The 18661-nt window shown below is 53.0% G+C and overlaps 1 protein-coding gene across 1 annotated transcript; it reads right to left on the minus strand.

Annotated features, from left to right (window-relative positions):
• Positions 1-1794: 1794 nt before the first annotated feature.
• Positions 1795-17225, minus strand: NEURL3 (neuralized E3 ubiquitin protein ligase 3). The gene is made up of 4 exons (XM_054018585.1): positions 16982-17225; positions 4966-5466; positions 4172-4246; positions 1795-3560 (listed from the first exon to the last, which is right to left on the minus strand). The coding sequence occupies exons 1-4, from the start codon at positions 17007-17009 to the stop codon at positions 3298-3300; spliced, it is 867 nt and encodes a 288-aa protein (XP_053874560.1). The 5' UTR covers positions 17010-17225; the 3' UTR covers positions 1795-3297.
• Between the last annotated feature and the right edge of the window lie 1436 nt (positions 17226-18661).

Consider the following 18661-nt stretch of genomic DNA (forward strand, 5'->3'; position numbering starts at 1 on the left):
TCTGCAGGTGTAAATGGGCAGCTCCATTGGCTTCAGTCCTGATTTACAGCAGCCGAGGTTCTGCCTCAAAGCCTCCTGCAGTAAGGGTCCTGGACTGCTAATAGGAAACCAATTCACAGAGTGATCAGTGTTGTGTGTTTCCTCTAGGCCGGAGTCCACTGAGGACAGTCCTGTGTGCAGGTGATTGTGGGACTGATTTATGGGGGATTGGTTACTCACAGCCTGCCAGAGGGCATGAGTAATGAAACATCCCCTCCTGCAGTGACCATGCATGCCCCAGGCATGAGGCACCGGAGGCAGTGAGTGCAGCTATTGTTTAAGCCCTGAGGAAGCAATCAGGACTCCCCTCTTGGGGACGGGGAGGGTTTGCGAGAGATCCGAAGGAAGGAAGGACACTGCTTCCCCAGCTCAGAGCGGGTCCTCGGACTCTACTGCAATACAAATAATAAACCAGCATCATCAGCGGGACCCTGAAGTTGCAGCCTGGTCCCTCCCTCAGTACATTTCCACTGTCTCACGTGAACGCGGCTCTGTCCATTGCAAGGACACGTTTGGGCTTTGTCTGCGCTGTTTGCAGCTATACCCGTGCAAACCTTTGTGCAATCAGGATTGCACTGGTGCAAAGAAAGCCCTTTGGAGACAAGCCCCTCGCTTTTGGGGCGGGGCGGGGTGTGGGGATGTGTCCAGAGCATGGAATGAAACGTTTGGAGCCCAGGGTTCCATTCCCAGCTCCGGTGCTAACTCACTGTGTGACTTTGGGCCAGTTGTTTCACCTCGTTGTGTGTTTTCCCCACCGGAGAAAGTGGCTGGGACCCAGCCCTGCCCTTGCAGTGTGGTGCCGTGTCTGCGCTAGAGCAGCCCAGCTACGCCGCTGGAGTGTAGACGCCTGCCACAGCAAAGGCAGCAGTTTTTCCATCTCTGGAACGAATCCACCCCCTCAAGAGGCGGCAGCTTGGTTGATGGAAGAACTCGCTAGAGTGGTGCCTGTGCAGAGGCGGATTAAGGTCTCCTGGAGCCTTGGGCCAGAGCAAGTGGGGGGACCCCGGCGCCGGAACCGAGGCCCTCCCCTACCCCTTCTTCCTGCGGTCCCACCCCCATTCCACCTGTGGCCCCGCCCACGGCCCCGCCCCATTCTGCCCCTTCCCCCTGTGGCTCTGTCCCCATTTTACCTACGCCCCCTCCATAGCAACATCCCCCCCACCCCTGTGGCCCCAAGACTGGCAAAGCTCTGTCCCCCCGCCATGGCCCTGAGGCAGTGGCAGGGAGCAAGAGCACCTCCAGGCCCCGGGGCCGCAACCTCCCCTGCCTGCCCCACACTTCTGCTGGGGACCGGGGTCGGGGCACTGGGGCCTCCCCTGCCCTCATGGCTTCTGCCAGGTCTCCAGGCTTCCAATTTCTGCTGGGGCACCCATTTTCCCAGGGTTCCCCAATTGGCCGGGGCCCCTGGGCCCCGTGAGCCCATTGGATAATCCGCCACTGTGCCTATGCCAAGGCGTACATCTCTCGGGGGCGTTTTCATGCCTATGTTGACCTAAGTTTTAGGTGTAGACCAAGCCTGGGATGACAAATGCTCTGGCAGCAGCCAGGGTCATCGATGCTGTTCACGAGTCTGATGGTGCAGGGCCGGCCTGTTTTGTTGTTGTGGGGTCACTCCGTAACATTGGCTGCTCCTCACAATACCAGTCCTGGCAACCATTCCACACCACCCATAACCCAGGAGCTTCTGGGTCCATAGCCACGCCGTGGGTAGAATGATCATTGAAGACAAACAGAAATCCCCAGAGAGAGCCAGGCCATAAGAAATATAGTTTATTAACAGTAACGGACAAGCCTTTGGCAGCGTGTCCATATGGACGCGAACGACACACCCCTCTCCCCATCGGCATGCGGGTGGTTTTAAAGATTAAGGCGTGAGATTTTTCAAAGGAGTCACCGAAACACACCGCCCAGCTCATGATGGTAAGGCCTAGTGGTCGGGGCATGCTGTGCATGGGGTGTTGTCTTCACTCTGGATCTACCCTGGTGTAACTGGGATCAGACTCTGGCCCAGGGGCTTTACATATTGTCTTACATTTAATCCCAAATGCTGGTGCCTGATCCAAAGCCAACAGTAAACAATACCCAGCTCTCAGACAGCACTTCTCAAGCATAGATCTCAAAGCACTTTACAAAAGGGTTCTTACTCCTGTTTTACGGATGGGGAAACTGAGGCACGGTGAGGCGCAGGGACTTGCTCAAGGTCACCCAGCAGGCCAGTGGCAGAGGTTGGCATAGGACCCAGGATCAGGCCCAACTGAGTGACATTTGTGTGACAGTTTGTCACCAAGGCGACTGTAAAGAAAAGGTCCACATCCCCCTGGGTGCGGGTCACATGAGTGCCCAGTGTGGGGCGGGCTGGCTCCATTGGAATTCCCCTCCCCAAAGCAGCAGGAAAGTCCCGGTATTTTCCACTCCCCCAGGGTGCTCAGGTCCCTGTGGTCTGGCAGGAGGAATTCCCTTGCGTTAAGAAAAGCTGCTGTCCCTGGGACTGGAGGCCCCCGTCTGGCCCTGGATCCGTCTGCCCCGACGAGGCCCATCTCAGTGACACTCGCTGAGCCTCCGTCATTCGGGGCTTCATCGAAAGCCACTCAGCACACAGCGAAAGGCTCCCATTGACTCCCGTGGTCTCAGCATCTGGCCTGGCCCCAAATTCCTGGGTAAGCGAAAGCCGCCCACTTGGCTGTGACACTCCCGGCAGGCAGGCCGAGTTCATTGGGGGAGGTGCTGAGTGCACGGGTGTGTGAGACACACCAAGCTGCACAACGGAGCTAGTTACACACTGCCGGGAGGGACTGAGACCCTGTTACATTTACACACATTTCAGCCTATTTACATAGTTCAGCGTTAGCCAGAGCTCCTCTCTCCAGACACGGGCGAATGCTGCTGGGGCTGCCGTTAGTACAGGCAGCAGTGCTATTTACACGGGCAAGAGATGAACTGGGCGCACTAATTCTGGCTCCCATGAAAATTCCCCGTGGGCCCCTGCCTCCCTTCCTTGTTTCCTCTGGGTTGAGGCCCTCGTCAAGGGGGCTGCTCCCGGCTCCCCTGCTCTGGGCGAATTGCTTGTGTTATGAACAGCCTGGCCAGGGAGAGTATTGGAGAATCATCACCCGTGCAAGGTGCAGAGAGTGAGGGGGGCGGAGAAGACATGGCCAAGGCCCCCACAGCAATGGGAGCCAGCAGCAGGGTTGTGCTGGGGGGAGGAGCTCTACTCTTCACTAGGGCAGGTTGCAGAAACTCCCCCACCCCCGCTTCCATCTATCCTCCTGGCCACAGTTGGTTCCCAACAGGCAGACATGTGACAGGAGCTGGAGCTCCCGGGATGACCTGGACGATGTCCTGTATCTGCTCCCGACAGAAGGGGCAAGGCTGGTTGTTGTGGAACACCTCCTGGGCACAACAGTGGCAGAGAGTGGCGTGGCCGCAGGGCTGCAACAGAGCGTTGGCCTCGTGTGAGCAGCAAATGACGCACTCCTCCACGTCGCCTCCCAGGAGAGAGCTGTAATCTCTGCACGCCGGCGCTGCGGAGACAGGAGCATGGCGTTAAAGGGGCAGGCGAGGCATCTTCCCCTGCTGGGCTGATGTCCTGCCCTATCCCACCTCTCCTAGCCCTCGAGAGCTCCTGGGCACTAGTGAGCTAGGGATCAGAGAGATTTTCCCTCCACCTTGGAATGACCCCCCCACACACAACTGCTGCAACAGTGGTTTGATAACCACTTTGTGGACACTCCCTCAGCTGACCCAGTGACACAGCCTGTCCGAGGGCTGTCCCCTTCGCTTCCAACCCTGCGCCTGGGGCTGTGGTTAACAATCCCTGCCTGCTCAGGTGACCCTCAGTGGTTAGTGGAGGTGAGGGAGCCCGTCTCTGCTGGGACTTCCAGAACGGACAGATGGGCAGCGCTTCCACACCGCCAGAGCTCCTAGGGCTACCAGGGCCTTCTGTCGGGGCAGGCTGACCACAGGCCAGGCACAGCACCGAGCGATGAGATCCTGGGCTAGCTGGACCATTGGGCTGACCCAGTCTGGCCGTTCTCATGTATGTCAGGACATGGCCCGTCCTGGGTTGGCTCCATGCCCCCAGAGGAAATGGAGCAAAAGGAGCCGGGGGTCAGAGCCACCTTCAGCCACTGACCATGAGGCTTGGCAGGATACGACGGCCTGGGGGCTGGGGCGGGATCACAGATGCCTCCACGGAGCCTTGTGGGATCTAGGAGAGGAAAACACAGAGTCCAGGATTAGCCTCAATGAATATAAACCTCTATCAACAGACCCCAGAGGGAACGAGTTCCTGGCTGCTCACTCCAGGGGACCAGAGTCCACCCTGCAACAGCCCCCTGAGCTGCCGGGCCAGGCCCTCCAGGGCAGTGTCTGTGCCAAGCCCCGGAGGGGCAGGAAATCGGATCGCACCTCCCAGGGAGATCGGCATTCATGCGATGTGGGAATCCCCACCCTCTCCTCACACCCACCCTGATCCTGCCCTCCGAGACCCGCATCATGGGCAGAGACAGAAAATGGGCTGGGATTAGCCAAGGTCACATAGATCCTTCGGCCTCCTCTGAAATCCCCCCCAGCCAGCAGGGCAGCCCCTGCAGTCAGTGGGATGTGAGGTGGGGCAGTGAGGGCAGCTCCCGCAGTCAGTGGGGTGTGAGGTGGGGCAGTCGGGGCAGGGCATTCTGCCTTTCTATGCCCACACTCCAAAGGGCAGCTCTGCCTTGCAGAGCTCCCCCTGTCTGAGCCAAGAAGAGCAGCCAGTCGTCGCCATGTCTGTCATCCCCTGGCTTCCCTCCCTGAGCTGCCTGTCAATCCCACCCCATGTGGGGTGGCCCCTGCAGTCCATGCAGGAGGGAATGAAACATCTCCTCGGAAGTGCTGTGTGGACCGTGAGCCCAAGGCATCAGTCCCCAGCCAGCGCTGCTGCATGCTCACCCAGAAGCTGGATTGCCTTGGTCTGTCCATAGACATCAATGACGGCCCAGAGACGGCCTCTCACGGGGACGCCGGTCAGCAGGGGCAAATTCCGGGCCTCTTGCTGGCTGCGGAAGAAAACTCTGCCTCTGTGGTCCACCCAGAACATGAGGATGGTGCCTTCCTCTATGCACTGGTCTGGCAGGACTGCAGCCCAGGTCTTCCCCTGCATGACCAGGTGGGGGCACACAAATGGAGGGAGGTGACCAGGGTCCATCTTGGAGGGGTCCATGGAGGTGAAGCCCACCCTCAGTCCCCCATGCCAACGGGCCTCCTTCTTCAAGATCTTCAGCGTCACCTTCTCGTGGAGCTGGATGGGCCGGTTGGTGAAGACGATGCCGTCATGGAAGCTGCTGTCCCGCTCAGCCACATGGTGGAACTCCTCCAGGAGGACCTGGGAGCCATGGGTGACGGGGTGGAAGAAGAGGGCCTGGGAAGTGTCCCCGTCAATATTCTCCACGCCTGTGTGAGACACAGGAGGAAGGAATGAGCTAGTGATGCTCCGTGCAGCTGCTAGATGTTCTGTGCCCAGTCCTGCCAGGCCAAGCATCTGCAGCCCCATCTAACCAGTGCACTCTGCCCCCTGCCACAGGCCCTCCAAGGTTTGGGGGCAGAGCGCTGGAGACTAGGCTCCAGTGTGACACCATGTCCCCCCACTGATTGCCGTGGGGTTACTCCACAGCTACGCCCATGCAGTGTTTGCAATGTAGGGATCACAGCCACCTTGCCCTTCCCGTAGTGTTAAATGGAAGGGGGTTCTGGTGAGATGGGGGAAGGGTCTTTGTCTGGGAGAGGCTGAGAGCCCCTGAGAGCAGACCCCCCCCCCCCTTATCTGTAGAGACCGGCCTCCTCCCTGCACTGCTCTGCCTCTGAACCACAGGACACGTATCTTGCTCCCACCATCAAGTTTAGGGTGGACTTGGGCCCATCTTCCTGTGGGGTTTCAAGAGCCTGACCCCAGCGCTGTCTTCCCCAAGCCACCAAGCAGAAGGGACCATGCCAAGAACTGTCTGATCTGCCTGTTTCAAAACCCCACCCACCAACACCAGCAGGGTCTTCTGCCCTCAGGGACTACACCCCTCTTGAACCCACTCCCCATGTTCCTCCCCCCGCAGGCTTCTTTGCATTGATGCACCAGGGATCCCTCAGCATGCCATGAAAGCAACACCATCTCCTGAGCACGTATCAGTTCAGTCCTGACGTTTCTCATGCTGATACCTCAGTCCCCCTTAGCCCTACCCTGGAAGGGCCCGGTCTCCTGGGTTGAGAGGAGAATTCAATCTCCTAGGCTGGAATTCCCCTCCCATGGGGAATTCCTTGTGTTGATCCGATCCTTTTCCCAGGCTGTTTATCCCGAGGAAGGAAAGTTCATCTCCCTGCTGTGCACTCTCTCTCTAGGCCAGCTGCAGCTGTGACCCTTGCTCCTCCTTGGCCAGGAGTCCTGTCTCTTGAGTCATAGATACTAATCATGTTGAGAGGAAAAACAACCTTGGTGCTTATCTGAATTCCCTATGGATTTGACTTCAAGTCAGAAAGAAAGTGAAAGGTTCTGAGCTGGGCAATGAGAGATCTGGGTAACCGGGAGCACTGGGGCACTGTCAGGGTCATTCACCGGGAGAGGTTTGGCTGCCTCACTGGGGAGGGTGACCAGAGGTACTGATATTAGGGGCTTTGTCTTATATAGGCTACTATGACCTCTCCTCCCCATGTCCAGATTTCTCACCCTTGCTGTCTGGCCAGTCACGGGGTGCAGCAGCTAATCACAACCCCAGAATGTATCTGCAGCCTGGGCTTGTGACTCCACTGGCTCCCCAACAGCCAGCTGGCACACAAGCTATGTAAACAAATGCGGCTTCCTCCCCAGATTACGCCGCCGGGAAGAGGCATTTAAGCAGCAAGAAAGCTGTTACGGCTACGCCTACACTACAGCCTATGGTGGCAGAACTTACATCACCCAGGGGTGTGAATAAACCACCCCCTGAGCGACGTATGTTACACTGACCCAAGTTCTCGTGTGCACAGCGCTGTGTCGGCAGGGGAGCGTCTCCTCCCGCCGAATAGCTCCTGCCGCTCACTGGGACTGGAGGGGTTAAGCTGACGGGAGAGCTCTCTCCCCTCGGCCTGGGAACAGCTGTGCCACTGTAAACTCTAGGGTAGCCACAGCCTTAGGCTGGGGTTTTCAAAGGCCTAAGGGAGTCAGGCACCAAAATCCCATCGGCTGTCAGTGGGAGCTGAAAATCCCAGCCTTAGACACGACAGTGACGGGTGCCAAAGCGAACTCTAGCCAGACAGGCAGCCAAACGGCCTGCAATTTTGCCTGCTTGCCCACCCCCCTAAAGATTCTGGCCCATGCCTGGGTGAAAGAGCCCTCTAGCGGTGCAGCTCTCAACTGGGGGCTCAGGGGGCCGTGAGCAGGTTTTGGGGTTCCCCCAACATAAGTGTGTTCATTTTCCTGAATGGTACATTGGAACCTATCGGCTGCAGCAGGGCTGGCGTTAGGGGACAGCAAGCAGGGTAATTGGCCAGGTCCCCATGCCACAGGGGCCCCGCATGGCAGGGCTCGGGATTCAGCCCTGGGCAGCCGGGTTCAGGCATATTAATATTTGAACTTAATATTCATTTTTTTTAATTTTTGTACCTATATTATCCTTTTCTTTTGTATATTATCCAGGAAGTTTTTGGAGAGTGTTGGGGACAACTTCCTGGTGCAAGTCCTGGAGGAACCAACTAGAAGCCGTGCTCCTCTTGACTTACTGCTCACAAACAGGAAAGTATTGGTAGGGGAAGTAGAAGTGGGTGGCAACCTGGGAGGCAGTGACCATGAGATGGTCAAGTTCAGGATCCTGACAAAAGGAATAAAGGAGAGCAGCAGAATACAGACCCTGGACTTGAGAAAAGCAGACTTTGACTCCCTTAGGGAACCGATGGGCAGGATCCTCTGGGAGGCTAATATGAGGGGGAAAGGAGTCCAGGAGAGCTGGCTGAATTTTAAAGAAGCCTGATTGAGGCCGCAGGAACAAACCATCCTGAAGTGCAGAAAGAATAGTAAATATGACAGGCGACCAGCTTGGCTTAACAGTGAAATCCTTGGTGAGCTTAAACACAAAAAGGAAGCTTACAAGAAGTGGTAACTTGGACAGATGACTTGGGAGGAGTATAAAAATATTGATCCAACATGCAGGGGTGTAATCAGGAAGGCCAAAGCACAATTGGAGTTGCAGCTAGCAAGGGATGTGAAGGGTAACAAGAAGGGTTTCTACAGGTATGTTAGAAACAAGAAGGAGGTCAGAGAAAGTGTGTGACCCTTACTGAATGGGGGAGGCAACCTAGTGACACATGATGTGGAAAAAAATTAAGTACTCAATGCTTTTTTTGCCTCGGTCTTCACAGACAAGGTCAGCTCCCAGACTGCTGCACTGGACAACACAGTATGGGGAGGAGGTGACCAGCCCTTGGTGGTGAAAGAACAGGTTAAGGACTATTTAGAAACCTGGACATGCACAAGTCCATGGGACCGGATCTAATGCATCCAAGGGTGCTGAGGGAATTGGCTGATGTGATTGCAGAGCCATTGGCCATTATCTTTGAAAATTCATGGTGATTGGGGGTGGTCCTGGATGACTGGAAAAAGGCAAATATAGTGCTCATCTTTTAATGAATAGAAGAAGGAGAATCTGGGGAACTACAGACTGGTCAGCCTCACCTCAGTCCCCAGAAAAATCATTGAGCAGGTCTTCAAGGAATTCAATTTGAAGCACTTGGAGAAGAGGAAGGTGATCAGGAACAGTCAACAAGGATTCACCAAGGGCAAGTCATGCCTGACCAACCTGATTGCCTTCTATGAGGAGATAACTGGCTCTGTGGATATGGGGAAAGCAGTAGACGTGATATATCTTGACTTTAGCAAAGCTTTTGATACGGTCTCCCACAGTATTCTTGCCAGCAAGTTAAAGTAGTATGGGCTGGATGAATGGACTATAAGGTGGATAGAAAGCTGGCTAGATCATCGGGCTCAATGGTAGTGATCAACAGCTCAAAGTTGAGTTGGCAGCTGGTATCAAGCGGAGTGCCCCAGGGGTCAGTCCTGGGGCCGGTTTTATTCAACATCTTCATTAATGATCTGGATGATGGGATGGATTGCACCCTCAGCAAGTTTGTGGATAACACAAAGCTGGGGGGAGAGGTAGATACACTAGAGGGTAGGGATAGGGTCCAGAATGACCTAGACAAATTGAAGGCTTGGGCTAAAAGAAATCTAAGGTTCAACAAGGACAAGTGCAGAGTCCTGCATTAGGACAGAAGAATCCCAAGCACTGCTACAGACTGGGAACTGACTGGCTAAGTAGGTTGTCACGGAGTGCGGCGGAGTCAGGGCCCTGTACCCCCCCACCTGCGATTCACCGTGACTCTCAGCCAGCCAGTAAAACAGAATGTTTATTAGACGACAGGAACACAGTCTAAAATAGAGCTTGTAGGTACAGAGAACAGGACCCCTCAGTCAGGTCCATCTTGGGGGGCAGGAAGCCCAGATCCTGGTTCTGGGCCTCCCTCCATTTCCACAGCCAGCTCCAAACTGAAACCCCCTCCAGCTCCTCCTCTAGCCTTTGTCTCTTTCCTGGGAAAGGAGGCCACCTGATCTCTTTGTTCTCCAACACCTTCAGTTCGCACCTTGCAGGGGAGGGGCCCAGGCCATCAGTTGCCAGAAGACAGGGTGTCAGCCATTCTCTGTGCAGGCAGCATCACACTGGCCCTCTAGGGCTCTGCAACAATCACACACCTTATCTCACCACTTAGATACTTAAGAAATGCATAGGGGAAACTGAGCACCACATAGTATTCGGAGAAAACATTAAGAATGTTCCCACTTCGTCATAGCAGTGCTGCAGAAAAGGACCTGGGGATTACAGTGGACAAGAACCTGGATATGAGTCAACAGTGTGCCCTTGTTGCCAAGAAGGCTAATGGCATATTGGGCTGCATTAGTAGGAGCATTGCCAGCAGATTGAGGGAAGTGATTATTCCCCTCTGTTCGGCACTGGTGAGGCCACATCTGGAGTATTGCGTCTAGTTTTGGGCCCTCCACTACAGAAAGGATGTGACAAATTGGAGAGAGTCCAGCAGAGGGCAATGAAAATGATTAGGGGGTTGGGGCACATGACTTACGAGGAGAGGCTGAGGGAACTAGTCTTGTTTAGTCTGCAGAAGAGAAGAATGAGAGGGGATTTGATAGCAGCCTTCAACTACCTGAAAGGGGGTTCCAAAGAGGATGGAGCTCGGCTGTTCTCAGTGGTGGCAGATGACAGAACAAGGAGCAATGGTCTCAAGTTGCAGTGTGGGAGGTCTAGGTTGGATATTAGGAAAAACTATTTCACTAGGAGGATGGTGAAGCACTGGAATAGGTTACTTAGGGAGGGTGGAATCTCCTTCCTTAGAGGTTTTTGAGGCCCTGCTTGACAAAGCCCTGGCTGGGATGATTTAGTTGGGGATTGGTCCTGCTTTGAGCAGAGGGTTGGACTAGATGACCCCCTGGGGTCTCTTCCAACTCTAATCTTCTATGATTCTATGATTATAGATGTGTGTGTGTGTAGCTGTATAACTATCCTTTAATACAGCTGTTAATCCACTGGCTATGCAGAAAAACAGCTGTTGTGGCATGGCTGGGGGTGGGCATAGAGTTTTTATGGCATGTTGCATGGGAGCCTCCGAATCCCTGCTCTAGAGGGAACAAGTCTTGCAGCCCCACCTTGCTCCAGCCCCAGAGCCTGGCCTGGACTAGGCTGTGCTGGCAGGGTTGAGAGGGGAGTATAGTCTGTCTAGTGATTCCTTCTGGGGAGGAGGGCAGAGGAGAAAGGGATGCAGAAGAGTGAAACAGAGTGAGGGAAAGAGAGCGCCAGGGCTTTATGCCATGGCCTGACATTCTCCTCCCAACCCAGGGCACAAGTGAAATTAGTTTGGTACCTAAATGAACACCTAAAACAAGCACTGAAGACCCTATTTGTGTCATAAAAGCACCATCCAGTGTGGCCATCCCTCTGGGCTTGGATTGGTCAGCACAGAGGGGCATGAGCAGAAGGGGCTGCAGCTCAGGGCTTGGGGGGGGAGAATCGCTGTATCGTGAGCGCAAGTTCTCTCCGATAGGGAAAGGCTCATTCCTTAACATGCCAGATCCTCAGCTGGTGTAAATCAGTACCGCTCCATCCATGTCACATTGTGCAAAAAGGACCTAGTGATTTAGGAGCCATTTTCAGAAGAGACTTGGACAATTATGCCCCTAAGTCCCATTGACTTTCAATGAAATTTAGGCTCCTAAGGGCCAAATTTGTAACCACGTTTAGGCACCTAATATGCAAATAGGTGACTTGGGAGATTGTCAAAAGCGCCTGGGCTCCCATCCCATGTGAATTCAATGGGAGCCGGGTGCTTTGCGAATCCCTGCAGGCACTAAACTGCATCTATAAGGGCTTAAACCCCTTTGGAAATCTAACCCTAATTGACTCCGTTGCTTTCGAAAATGGGACCTACTCTCCTGCATCATTTAAAAATGTTATCCATAGACCACAGCAACTGAAGCTACAATTTACCCCAGGTGCAGATCTGGCCCATGTCATGTCTGTACAGCGCACAGCATAATGGGACCCCACACCGGACCCTTTGATTAGGGCCACGAGGTGCAGCTGTAATATAGCTACTGATGCTAGAGTAGCTCTCAGCGGTCTGGCTGGAACGCCCAGCTCCCACCTGGCCACATGTGCTGGCCAATGTGAAATCTGTCAAATCGAAGGGCTTCCATGCCATTTCTGCCAATTCTCTGTGCACGTAGTGAGGAACGGCTGCCTTCGCCCACAGGCAGAGAATGCCTGTTCAACCAGATTCCAGGGCTCCTCCTGGCTTCACCACTCAGGCAATGGTTTGTTCCCAACAGTGTGTTCAGGGTGTCTGGGCAGCTGGTTGCTCTTCTCCTTCCCCCAGTCTGGGCCCAAAATCCCTGCTCCGCTGCACAGTGAAAACTGCCCTGGAATGACTCCTGACTTACACCTCAGAGCAAGATCAGGCCCCTTGGCTTCACATCTGCAACCTCCTAGATTTGCCGCAGGTTCCTTGGCCACACCTGCCTGGCAGCCCCCTCCTCCCTTCCCGTCAGATTCCTCCTTCACCAACCCACCTGCCTCGGCTGGTCTCCACGCCACCGATCGTTGCGTTCCCTCCCCGAGCTGTTGCCTGTGTCTGCACTGGGGCTGAGTAACTGTAAACTCCTCGGGGCAGCGGCCTGCCCTCCCTGATTGTTTGCTCAGGCCTAGGCACTGCTGCTCTCATTGCCTGCACGGCAGGAAGGTCTGGCCCGAGGCCCCATTGTGCCGGGCACTGCGCAGGCACAGAACAGAGAGACAGCCCCTCCTGAAGGCGCTTACAGGCTCTGCTGAGCACTTGGTAGACCTACAATATGCTCCCTGGGGGCGCTCTCTCTCTCTCTATCTCCTCACCAGATCCTGTCCTGGCACCAGTGCGGGGAGTTCCCATTGAACTCAATGGCCGTGGCCCCTTATGCCCAAGTTCCTGGCTAACAGGACCCAGGGCCTGTCACCTTTCAGACTGGTTCACTCCAGGCGCTAGTGGTACAATTGGTATTGCCCCAGGGCTGGGCAGTGAGTGGGCTGGAGGCCTGCTGTGCCCTGTCTATGCTGGCCAGCAGTGCTGTGAATGGGAGACAAAACTCAGAGCAGAACACGGCCTGGATTATATCCACTATTCCTGTCACTCCCTCACTACAGCCCTCACAAAGCCTTATCTGAGACTGCTACATCAACAACAGATACAGTATGTAGTGCTGGGAAAGTCTGTGATAACATGCTTAACGGCACTGCTACAGGTAGATTAGCTATTGCTGGAGATAAGTAACGTGTGCTCAAGCCAAGGACAAACACAGGGGGGTCTATTCTTACATGAGTTCCACCAACAGCCGTAGCTGGAATGTTGTGGAGACCTGGGCAGGTCTTGGAATGTATTGGAGACAATTTTTTATTTCAGAAGGTGGAGAAAGCCATGATGGGAGAGGGTGGTCCAGATTTGATTTTGACAAATAGGGAGGAACTGGTAGAAAATTTGAAAGTGGAAGGCAGCTTGGGTGAAAGTGCTCATGAAATGGTAGAGTTCATGATTCTAAGGAATGGTAGGAGGGAGAACAGCACAATAAAGATAATGGATTTCAAGAAGGCAGACTTTAGCAAACTCAGGGAGTTGGTAGGTAAAATCCCATGGGTAGCAAGTCTAAGGGGAAAAACAGTTCAAGAGAGTTGGCAGTTTTTCAAAGAAACATTGTTAAGGGCACAAAAGCAAACTATCCCACTGCGTAGGAATGATAGGAAGTCTGGCAAGAGACTACTCTGCCTTTACCAGGAGATCTCCAATGATCTGAAACTCAAAGAAGAGTCTTACAGAAAGTAGAAACTAAGTCAAATTACACAGGATGAATATAAACAAACACCACAAGCATGTAGGGACAAAATTAGAAAGTCAACAGCACAAAACAAGATCAAACTAGCTAGAGACATGAAGGGTAACAAGAAAACATTCTACAAATACATTAGAAGCAAGAGAAAGACCAAGGACAGGGTGGGCCCGTTACTCAATGTGGGGGGGAGAAACAATAACAGAAAATGTAGAAATGGCAGATGTAGTAAATTACTTTTTTGTTTCATTTTTCACCAAGAAGGTTAGTAGCGGTTGGACGTCCAACAGTGAATGCCAGTGAAAATGAGGTAGGATCTGAAGCTAAAATAGGGAAAGAACAAGTTAAAAATTACTTAGACAAGTTAGATGTCTTCAAGTCACCAGGGCCTGATTAAATACAGCCTAGAATACTCAAGGCAAAGGCAGATTACAGTTTTGTGGGGCCCTGGGCCAGAGCAGGTGGGGGCACCTCCCAACCCCTTCCACCTGCAGCGCCTCTGGCCTCCCCCGCCACGGAGCAGGAGCAGGGTGAAGGGGCTTGCCCTGCTCCATCTGCCCAGCACTCTTGCCGCGGAGCAGGGTAAGCCCCAGTGCTCTGACCCCGTTCTCCAGCAGGAGTGCCGAGCAAGCAGGCGGAGCAAGTTGGGACGCAGGGGCGCCCATTTTTCTGGAGTCACCCAATTGGCCATGTCCCTGGGCATGGGCCCCATTGGCCCAGTGGCTAATCCACCACTGACTCAAGGAGCTGACAGAAGAGATATCAGCCATTAGTGATTATCTTTGAAAAGTCATGGAAGTCAGGAGAGATTCCAGAGGGCTGGAAAATGGCAAATGTAGTGCCCATCTATAAAAAAGGGGAATAAGGACAACCCAGGGAATTACAGATCAGTCAGCTTAATTTCAAATAATGGAGCAAATAATTAAGCAATTTGTAAACATCTAGAAGATAATAAGGTGATAAGTAATAGTCAGCAAAGATTTGTCAAGAACAAATTGTTTCAAACCAACCTGATAGCTTTCTTTGACAGGGTACCAAGCCTTGTGGATAGGGGGGAAGTGGTAGATGTGATACGTCTTGACTTTAGTAATGCTTTTGATATTGCCTTCTCAGAAACAAACTAGGGAAATGCAACCTAGATGGAGCTACTATAAGGTGGGTGCAAAACTGTTTGGAAAACCATTCCCAGAGAGTAGTTATCAGTGGTTCACAGACAAGCTGGAAGGGCATAACGAGTGGGGTCCGCAGGGATCAGTTCTGGGTCTGGTTCTGTTCAGTATCTTCATCAATTATTTAGATAATGACAGAGAGTATGCTTGTAAAGTTTGCAGACAATACCAAGCTGGGAGGGGTTGCAAGTGCTTTGGAGAATAGGATTAAAATTAAAAATGATCTGGACAAGCTGGAGAAATGGACTGAAGTATATAGGATGAAATTCAATAAAGGACAAATGCAAAGTACTCCACTTAGGAAGAAAGATGGAGAAAAATCGTTTTTCTTAACCTCTGAGGCTAGGGAATGGGCTTAAATTGCAGCAAGGGCAATTTAGGCTGGACATTAGGAAAAACTTCCCAACTGTCACGGTGGTTAAGCACTGGAATAAATTGCCCCGGAAGGTTTTGGAATCTCCATCATTGGAGATTTTTAAGAGCAGGTTGGACAAACACCTGTCAGGAATGGTCTAGATAATATTTAGTTCTGCCACAAGTGCAGGGGACTGGACTAGATGACCTCTCGAGGTCCCTTCCAGCCCTGTGATTCTAGGATTCTGTTCAAGCCAGCTTACAGTGCTCTGGGAAGGTGAGTCATGGATTCCCAGCATTACTCTCCACGCCCATCCTTACGGTGAGCTACCTGTCTGGGTTATTGCTGTGCCCCCAGCACCACAGGAGCTCAGCACCGCACAGTCTGTGACTGGGTGACAGGGCAATGAGTCCCAGGTACTAATGGCAACCGAGGCACCAAGCAGCTAAGTGACTTGCCCGGGGTCACAGAGGGTGTCTGTGGCAGAGCATGGGATCAGCTGGCTCTTTTTGGAGGGGAGTTATTGTTCATTTACAGCCCAGAAGCTCCAGTCATCCCTTCCTGCACACACTACCTCGGCGAAACAATCAGGGCTCAGCGGGGTTGGTGTGCAGTGGGGTGGTGCACTGGCACCTCGCTCTAGCTGCGAGCTGCTTTGCCAGAATCCCAGGTTTCACTTTAAAAACCCTCAGTCCGTAGCCACAAAGAAACCCTCAGCAATGTGAGCCCAGCGTCACAAGCTCCAAGGTGGCTACTTGACTCTGCTGGGAGCCTGGGACAATAGCTCTGGGAGGTCTGAGCTGCCCCATTCACCTCTGTGATGCACAGTGATGCTGGCAAACAAATCTCCACTGTTAACTCTTTCGTCCCTCATGTAAGAGAGGAGAGGGAGGGTCGCAGATCTGTCCATGGACAGACTGCAGTGGCAGGACACTCACCAGGTCTGCTCCAGCGCGACAGTTTTGCTGTTTCTAGGTGTCAGGACTCCTGAGTTCTATTCCCAGCTCTGCCACTGACTTGCTGGGTGACCTTGGGCGAGTCACTTAGCCCGCTGTCTCCAGGTGTAAAATGGGAAATACCCACAACAGCTTATTTCTATCGCTCCTTCTGCAATGAGCTGCAGCCACATGCACACAGGGTTCAGCAACTCATATGTAATCTTCAGCTAAATATGGACAAATGCAAAGTACTCCACTTGGGAAGGAAGATGGAGAAAAATTGTTTTTCTTAACTTCTGAGGCTAGGGAAAGCAGTGGCTCCGTGAGCTGGAAGGAAAGGTAGATGAAGGATGCTTTGTTGGTTCTAGCCTGGCCCCTAGACCAGCAGTGCAGCTTCTGCTCTGCCACAGACTCCGAGGGGGAGTTACTTAGGGCTTGACTACCCAGTGCCTTGGTTCACCCCAGAGGGGGTCAGTTCTGGCAGGTGCCAGCTTGCTAACTGGCTTGTGTGGCCCCTGCTGTGCACACCCTGAAAGTTCTGTAGTGTATGTCACTCCAGCCCTGCAAACAGTGCTCTGTTAGCCTGTATGAGGGCACCAGCAGTGTCCACATGGGCCAGTCACACACGCACTCGAATGTGCAGCCCTGTGGAGCGGACAAATGCAGCAGGCAGGCAAGCCTTTCGTCTCCCTGTGCTTGGTCCCTACTCCAGCCATGGGGCTAACCCCACAAGAGAGGATACCTGGGAGGCGCCCAGTTACTATGGTAAAGCCCATCTACAAATCACACCTGTCAGGCTGGGGCAGCCCCAGGATGTGATATGATCAGGGTATATCGCACGGCCACTCTCCACAGCTCTATCCTTCCACTGAGACAGGGCTGAACTCGGATCCCAAATGCTGGCATTTAGCTCAAAAGCCAGGTTGCAATCTACACCTTCAGCATTTCACCCATCGCTTTCCATCCCCCACCTGCCAGTGCAGGTGCTGCCTTGCTGTACTGTAGGCAACTGCATCCCTCTGCCCCGGGTGACAGGACCACGCAGTGTGCCAGGATCGTTCCCTCTTACCTGGCTGCTGGCTTAAACAGATCCCCATTGCAGGCTGGGTGAGGCTTCTCTTCACAGTCTCAGGCAGCCCTGAAAGTCCGCTTCTGTCCTCTCACCTCAAGAGGGACCAGGCGCTCCATCCGTGCAGTGCCGGCCCCCATGCCAGCCAGACTCATTTTTATACGAGCCGTGTGGTGATCATGTTACACCCCCAGCGAATGAACAACTGACACTCCCATTGTCACATGGTCGGACTGTTTGTGCTTTGCGGATTTCCAATATCCATTTTAAACTGAACACCAGCTGGCTTCGTGCCCGGAGCTGTCGGGTGCCCAGTGGAGGAGCAGAGCAGTAGGGATTTTCCTGCCTGCAGCTTGGCTCCTACAGCTGGGAGCTGATCTCATGGTGATCAGGATCCTGCTCCAGGGACTTCCCCCCAGAAATGCAGCAGCCTCGGAGATCAGGTGCTGAACTGGGGTGGTGCTCTGGAGCTTCTGGTGTCCATGTGCTGCAGGTAGGGGCACCACTGGGCATTTCTCGAGCCAACAGGACTGCCCCATAGCCTCCAGTTCATGGAATAATCCCTGCGGGTGAGGCTCTGCTCCTGTCTTTTTCCAGACAGGATTTCTTTACGGAGTCTGTTCCCACCCCCTTTACCGACTGTGCAGCAGCTTTAACAGTAGCCTGGGCCTCTAGGACCCGGATAGGCGGAAGAGTCCCAGACCTGAGTCCTAGGAGCCCGATCAGCTGGCACAGGCCAGCCACAGCTGTCTACTTGCAATGCAGATGCACCCTAAGCCCTCCTGAGCCCCCAGAGGAGAGACCTCCTCTGGCCTTGACTCTACCAGCCTACAGCTTCTTCACTTTCTCTCTCCCCCCTTCCTGCTTCCTGCCTGTGCCTTGTTCCTTGGCGTTAACAAGGTTATTAGCTATTAACTCGCTCCAGCCTGTCTTCAGTCTCTCAGCGGGGCCGTTCCCATAGTCCAGTGTGCACAGTCCAGCAGTTGCAGCTGCAGTGACCAGAGTGCTGGATCAGCTGCTGCCCAGCCCTTGGTCACTAGCCCCAAGACACCTCTTGGGTCTGGGACACTGCCATGGACTCAGGTCAGAGCAGCTGTGCATTGGGAAGAGATGGTGGATCACGACTGTAGCGGTTAGCTCAAAAAAACAAATCGCGATTAACCGCAGTGTTAATCGCACTGTTAAACAATAAAATACCACTTAAAATGTATTAAATATTTTGGATGTTTTTTCTACATTTTCATACGTATTATATTCTGTATTGTAATTGAAATCAATTACAAATATTTGCACTGTAAAGGATAAACCAAAGAAATAGTATGTTTCAATTCACCTCATACAAGTACTGTAGTACAATGTCTTTGCCATGAAAGTATAATTTACAAATATAGATTTTTTTTGTTATGTAACTGTACTCAAAAACAAAACAATGTAAAACTTCAGAGCCTACAAGTCCACTCAGTCCTACTTCTTGTTCAGCCAATCACTAAGACAAACTAGTCTGTTTACATTTACAGGAGATGCTGCTGCCCTCTTCTTATTTACAATGTCATCTGAAAGTGAGAACAGGCGTTCACATGTCACTTTTGTAGCTAGCATTGCAAGGTATTTACATGCCAGATATGCTACACATTTGTATGCCCCTTCATGCTTCGACCACCATTCCAGAGGACATGCTTC

This window comes from Malaclemys terrapin, chromosome 2 (genome assembly GCF_027887155.1).
Source record: "Malaclemys terrapin pileata isolate rMalTer1 chromosome 2, rMalTer1.hap1, whole genome shotgun sequence".
NCBI classification, from domain to species: domain Eukaryota; kingdom Metazoa; phylum Chordata; order Testudines; family Emydidae; genus Malaclemys; species Malaclemys terrapin.